The sequence below is a fragment of the Lonchura striata genome, chromosome 14, assembly GCF_046129695.1.
Source record: "Lonchura striata isolate bLonStr1 chromosome 14, bLonStr1.mat, whole genome shotgun sequence".
Taxonomy (NCBI): domain Eukaryota; kingdom Metazoa; phylum Chordata; class Aves; order Passeriformes; family Estrildidae; genus Lonchura; species Lonchura striata.
In genome coordinates this window covers 8,177,226-8,184,559 of record NC_134616.1, presented here as the reverse complement: position 1 = coordinate 8,184,559, position 7,334 = coordinate 8,177,226, and the positions used below count along the sequence as shown (strand labels likewise).

Here is a 7,334-nt window from a genome sequence, read left to right as displayed (position 1 = left end):
AGTCATTTTGTCCATGCTTCAGTACTACAGTCTGGTTGTATAAGAATTAGCTGTAGACAGTGCTCCTCAACACAGTGAGAACCCCCTTTTCAGTCAGAGAACTCATCTCTGTGAACATCAGATCAACACATGCTACTCTCCTCAAGCAGGTAAATTGGGTAAGATGTAATTTCATTTCTATTAAATTTTTGAGTCCATAATTTCCACCTATGTTCTTCTCCAGTTCTTTTAGGCCAAGGTATTCAAATCATAATGTGGAATCCCTGGCATTTGGTATCTTTAGAAAGGGAAAACAAACATATTTTACCTACTTTAAGACAAAGATATTATGTTATGTAAAGTCTTATTCGATATCAAAACACCATGTTCAAAGGTCTTCTGGAACAAAACCAAACGTTACACACTGCAGGTATTCTCTCATCCATGACTTTTCATTTGCTAGCCTATCTTATGAAAAGTACTGATATCAGACAAAGATTACAACATCAAATAATATGTAAAAATACATCAATTTCTGCAGTAAGTTCTTCATTCCAGATTTTCTGGGGGAGGGGAAATGGAGCTCTGAGGTTATTTTTTCTTAAACTGATACTTTCTAATCCCTCTACAGACAAAAAAGCAGTAGGTCCAAGAGAGAAGATATTTATACTCTGCTTACTTGGTAAATCTCTAAAAGGAAGTTCTTGTACATAAAATTCTGGCAGACCTTTGTTGTCTTGTATGTCCTATTTGTAAACCATCTGGCTCTGACACATCCCATTATCCAAATCAATCCTGATACTTTGAATATCCAACTCCTCTTAATCCTCACAGATACTTCATCCTATTTCTTTACCTTTTATGCAAAATTACCGAGGCATCCATTCTGAAGACTTGATGTGTTACACAGCAGTTTTGCAGAAAAAATAATTAGAGGCACGCAAATAAAATACGTAATGTACCCAAATTGAGGAATAGAAAGAGTGTGTGCCAGGATGTCATTTGAAATACGTTCCACTAATTTTTCAAGACCAAAAAAATCCTGCCATTCCTTAGGCAATATAAGAAAATAAAAAATGTTAATGAACAATAGACATTTCTATTCTTCTCAAACAGGTAGCAAATATGATGTACCCAATGTGAGTATCAGCTACATAAAACAGGCACACATACAGTACAATCTCCAAATATATCTGTGAGTTAAGCTCTTTCAGCCATAAATAAGAAAAGATCTGGAGGATTTCTTTAAACTGGGACAATTAAGTAAGAAGAGGATAGACAGAGAAAATGTGATCATCTTCTTGGCACTCTTGTCTAAAAACAGCTGTAAAATAGTGGCCACTCCTAATCCTTTCTAAATGTGTGAATACATAAAGGAAAAGCAAGTTGGTTTGTTACCAGTCTTTTTATAACCGATATAATAAAGAGATTTTTCTGTAGAAAATCCAGAAAAACTATTTAGCAGGACAGAAGGCTAATCCTTAGGGCATATAATTTTTGTAATTAATTAAAACTGCAAGTAAGTGTATCTTCTAAAATGCAGTGACTGCATATATTCTAATTGGACTGACATTAAGCACTTCTTTTTTGGCCAAATTACTGTGACAGCTTTCCAGTATTTGACAGTGAAATGGCAGAACAACTTCAATATCAACACCTTCAGAAGTTCAGACAAAAATTCATCTTGGACCATTGAAGACATCTGAAGATACAAGTAAGAATTCCACTGAAATTCCAGTAAAAATAAGGAACAGAAATTGAAAATTCAGCCAACAATATTATCTCAGAATATTAAAGACATCAAAAAACATGCATAAGGAACTCCCTGGAAATCCAGGAAAACTATTAGGTTACTTGTAGTTTGAAAGAGCTTTTGAATGTCGTATCTCATACATCTGGTGACTGTAGTCAAGATATGCCTTTACTACTGATATTTAGAGGTCAATTAGCTTCAAATGTATCTTGTACTGGATTAACTATTAATGAGATTCACACCTCTTAGTAAAATAATTTGGAAAACTCACAGTATGCTTTTAAATATTGTTTGTTGAAAGAGAACAATGAGGAAGGTGCTAACCATATTTACACACACTAATTTCTCTTCCTCTTACCAAAAGTTTGTGCTAAATTTAGAGCCTGTTTGGCACAAAAGCACATAGAAGCAGAAATGTGGCTGGTTTGTTATAGGCACATCTGTATTTTGCTTGAAACAGCTAATGAGTGAATTTATGGATCACAACATTATTTCCTCGGAATACAAATAACTGTAGGTATTTAGAATCATGCATAATAAACATTTTGAAATGCGGTCCAGTTACTATTTGAAGATAATTTTTGTCACAAAGATTTATAAGCTTAACATTTTATAGACACTACAGCCAAGCTAAATACCCAGCTGGAGTCCTTTTATTATGGCATTTTGTTACATATCCTTAAAACTTCCACCCTTCCCATATGAAATACTGGAACCTTATGTACAATTGATAGGATTTTGAAAAACACAGATGTTAAAAATGTCACTGGATAAAAGAATTACTGAACTGTGCTCTTCCTGAATGTGAAGTGTGTTATTAAAAAATAAGCAGAAAATGTATGAAAGCTTTGGGAGGAAGGGGAAGAATGAATAAAAGAATTCTGGAAAATACATTTTCTCCAACCAGCTATCAGAAAAAACAATGAGCTGTCAGAGAACAAATCTTCTTAACAGGAGGAAACATGCATGACTTGTGGTGCTACCAAATCCCTCAATTTTGTATAAGTTAATTTAATGTGCTACAAGTTTTTAAACCACATCTCTCTGATTATTAGATTTTTTTTCTGAAAGTTATTAAATCACCTAATAATTTCCAAGCCAATTTAAGCTATTCTCAGAGTTTATATCTGTGTAAGACCATGAGTGGCAAGCAGGAGAAAACTTGTATCAAATGACAAATCTCTCAGGTGTGCTCTCAGTGAGTACAATCCATCCACTCTTGCAGCTGGGAAAGTTTACCCAAAATTGTAATCAGCTACAGTAAGCTCAACTTTCATGGAGATTACTTTAGAAATATTTGCTCTGAGGATGTATGAAAATTATAATTTCTGACTTAGGTTTTATTACTCCAGACTAGGGCAAGTTTACTGTCACTGAATGCAATAGGGGTATGTGGACCCCAAGTCACTTTTTAGAAGAGAAATATCTCTTACCAGTAAATACAATTCCTCCTTCATGTCCCCTGTCCAACAAAGCTTTTAGCAGCAAATATGATATAATGCTAATTTCTATATACTCTACAGTCCTTCTATTTACAAAGTAGTTTTACATTTTATTATATTCCATTGTACAACTTTACACAGTACATCGTTTTGACTCATAGTTCAGCAATTCAACATGTATTCAGATAATTGCCTTTCCACGTCCTGTTATTCATTTAGCTTAAAAAAAATAGTAGAAAACAAGCACAGTGGTGCAATGTCCAGGCACTTTCAATGTTGCTCAGCAAAATAAGCAAGCACCCTGTTTGAAAGCATGGCAACTTTTTTTGTGGGGAAAAAAAATGAAGCAAAACAAACCAAACCACCCTGCAATTCAATCTTTGCTCATCATGGATGGTTTCAAACATCCTTTGTACAGTTCCAAGAATTCCTGAGGAGGCTCTGTAAAATATGACTGATATGTTTATATGTCAGCAGTGGGTCTGAGTGAGCAGTAGCTTCCATCACCAGAGGTTCCACTGATTGCACAGAAGACATGGAGGGAGTCCTGCATCCACGGTGAATGCATTGTGTCTTCATGATAGATCTAAACAAAGCAAAACAATCATAAATTCAGTACAGGTTTCACTTCATTATGATAAAGAAGCTGTTTAAAAAGGTATGCAAAAGAGATATCCAACCTTGTCTTCAAAGCTGTTTCACAAAGGCAGCATAACAAAGAAATGAGAAAGAAGAGCAGTTTAGTGATTTCTGTAGCATTAATACATACACCATTCTGTGTGTTACTGGATCACTTTTAGTTACAACTATGCACTGTAGGAAAGAAACAGTTCTCTGTATAACAATTTTTTATGTCTCAACAGAATTCTAATAGGTTTTCTGTGAGCATGGGGAGTACATGCAGCTAAATCCCAAACACACTCACTACCTGTGTGTCCAGGTTTTGTACTTTGCAGCCTGAAGGACACCCTGCCAGCACAGGATCCAGCTGGAATGGCAGAGCTGACTGTATTTATTTTCACCACGTGGTTCACCAGTCAAGTCAGTTGAAATTGCAGTAGTGAAACTGAGATCACTTGCCATCGTAAACAGTCTCTGGAAATCCAGATTTCTGCCAATCTCTGGAATTTCCTGGACCTCTTCAGCTGCAGTTTATAAATTTTTTGTGTTTCCACTGTAGCTTAAAAGATCTGTAAATTGGTCACAGGCTGACCCAGTGACTACCCAGCTGCTCTTGCATCTCAAATGAAGGGCATTGCCTGTGCTGCTTTAGGACACTGACAATACATAGAAAAGCATATGTTGTTTGCAGTGAGAACCCTAAGTTAATGCACTATACTTTTTACATTTAACTGAGTAATGTTGTAAAATAAGAAAACTTATTTCATTAGGTTGAATTTATTAGATATTAGGTCATTTGATGGCATGAGAAGCTCAAGTCAGCTGTTGTACATCATGTTGCACAACTATGAAGAACAGTGTTCATAAACATGGTATTTTAAGCTGCCTTTTGAGCTATTACAAGAAGAAAGTGAAAAGTATATCCTTCCCAGGGAGCCTTTTACTTGGACATTGCAGTCACACTTTGCCTATTAAACAAAGACAACACAGCACTGGATAAATCAATTGAGGTAGCAGGGGGTGTGTTTTAACAATGCTTCTTTGTGCTAAAATAATCTTAGCTATTGTACTTTGACTGTGCAGGACTGAGTGATTTGTTTTTGATTTGACTATTGCAAAATTCAAAAGCCACAAAAGTTTCAGCAGCTGCATGCAAATTAGATGTCTTGGCACTGGCAAACAGCTTGGAGTAAGCAGATGGCAGCTCAGCTCTTATGAACAAGCCTCTCTGAGCAAAGTTCAGTACTGGAGTATGCAGGCAGTGGCAATGAAAAACCAGCGTGGCAAATGTGCACAGTCAATAGTTTGCACACTACAACAATGGTGGCCATGAGCAGAATAGGAGGGGAATCTAACAAAAGCAACAGGGATGCAGCAGTTGCTCTCAGATGGATCCACCTTTATGCTCCCACAACAAAATTCATCCTCATCATGAGACTGTGTCCCTGAATTGATATTGTACTATTCTGTAACAAGACTCTGATTCCCATAAGCATTTTTTTATTGTAAATTAACCTTATTACAAACAGCAGCCTGGTGCAGTTGTATTATTTTGCCACTTGCAGATTTTTCACTTAGTGTGAACAACTAATCAACAGACTGTGGAAGCTGCCTATCCATTTTTAGTGAGTTATTATGATACATATTTAATTCATAGTCACACAAAGACTGTATATTGACTAACTGGGCGATCCTGGACGAAAGCGTTTTTCTAAACTTCAAGTTGTATGGACCACAATGCAGTCTGTACTGTTGATTTTATATCCTTGATGCTATAAATCTACCACCTTTCTTTTGTCATAATGAAGGCAAAATTAAAGAGCAGAGGCATGGAAATTACTTCAGAAAGACAGTTCTCATCTAACTTCACAGCTTAATACTAGATAGAAGTACAACTGCTCTTTGAATCTCTCTCCTTTCTGATACTACTATTCAAATTTTTCTAGAAAGATCCAAGGAAACATAAAATCATAGATCAGATAAACTAGCATGAATTTTAACAGTGCATATAAATGGCATGTTGGCATTAGGCAAAAATGATAAGAAAACATATATAAGGAAAAGTAACATTTAATAAAACCCTCTAAGCTGGATATAACTGAGGACATGAAAATTCTGCCAGAGAACTTTGACCTCTGATAATTTTCAAATATGATGCAGAACATGGCAGAGGATTTCTGATGACCACAGCAGGCAGTGGTGTGTCACTGAAGACTCCACCTTGCAGCACTCTGAATACCAACATCAGGCTGAGACTTTCAGCCAACAGAAAGCAGTTTTGGGAATCCACCAACTCTTCTGCTCCATTTTCATGTTTGCTAGCTCGCCCGTTTATCTTTAGCTACAGAACATGAGGAGTGATCCCATTTTCAGTTCCCAGCCAGATCTCAGCTTAATCAGTTTTCAAGCACAGAGAGCCACCTCCATGGGCTCCCAATGTGCAATACGTGCCTGCTCATGGATGATGTCAGAAAGCTCTTTCACCATATCCTGAAAGTTTGATTTTAGCCCCTCATGGTACTCCACTTGATCCTCCTTAATGAGACGCTCGTTGAGCTCCAGAGCAATTCCACAGGCTTGGATAAACTTCCTGGGAAGGAAAGGAATGAACGTGGGGCATTACAACAGTCCAGTCTTCTATCAAAGAAAGCAACTGAACAGACAGGCAAATCTCATTATTTCCCACCCCCTTTTCTCCAGTGTTTGGGGCAAGACATATTCCAGGGGAATCCCTGGCACAGTGAATCAGGTAACGAAGAGGGACTGCAGACAGGTATTGCCTTTCTGCTGGAGCTCCCTTGAGCCTGGATCCTCGGTAGGTGGGACAGCCAGAGCAAAGCTGTCAGAGGTCAGGCTCCTGACAGCAGAGACTGCCTCCAGAAGGAAATTCACTCCATGGGGAGCTGTAATGCTCTTTCTGAGGCCTGTTAGTCATTCTTTGCTTCATTTAACACACATATGTTCCTTTTTTATAAAACTCAATAAGAATACATTCACAATTGAGATGGAGACTGTGTTTGCATTGCAAGGCTGGAAAGTAAAACCATGCATGGCATGTTTTCAGGAATTACTCCCTGATTGCCAGGTTACTTGGTACACAGAAGGAGAATGGGACTGGCCCAAATGCTGCTTTCCTCATACAATGAGAATGGACAAATGGTGAAATGGGAGTCACCAGCACAGAGTCAAAAATGCAGGGGCTGGTGGACAGCTGGTTGCACCTGAGAAGTCCAAAAAAGAGTGTGGCAAAGACTCATAATACTGAGGTGAAACAAGAGTTGCCTAATCATATACTGGGGGACACTTTCAACTGGGACGTAAAACTTACCTTAAGGGACAGAAATTGGAAAAACACTTGTGCAAGTCACACAGTTTCAAAAATTAGCAACAGAAACAAGAACAGTGCTCTTCCACCATAAACTGGGAAAGGATTTGCTTTAAAATATGTCAAATTCATCATTAGCCAGCAAAAAATTCCCTCGGAGAAACTAGCAAACAATGCACAATATCAAAGACCCCTGAACCCCTGGACTGTCAGA

General features: G+C 37.6%; 1 protein-coding gene across 2 annotated transcripts in view; it reads right to left on the bottom strand.

Moving 5' to 3' along the window:
* Window positions 1-1,680: 1,680 nt before the first annotated feature.
* The window catches only part of DOCK11 (dedicator of cytokinesis 11), a 75,388-nt gene continuing 69,734 nt past the window's right edge, over window positions 1,681-7,334 (bottom strand). For both annotated transcript variants that reach the window (XM_021548503.3, XM_077786513.1), the window contains 2 exons: window positions 6,247-6,385; window positions 1,681-3,760 (listed from right to left, as the gene is read on the bottom strand). In XM_021548503.3, the coding sequence (XP_021404178.1) occupies window positions 3,638-3,760; window positions 6,247-6,385 (262 nt within the window). In that variant the 3' untranslated portion in view covers window positions 1,681-3,637. The remainder of the gene's footprint in view (window positions 3,761-6,246; window positions 6,386-7,334) is intronic.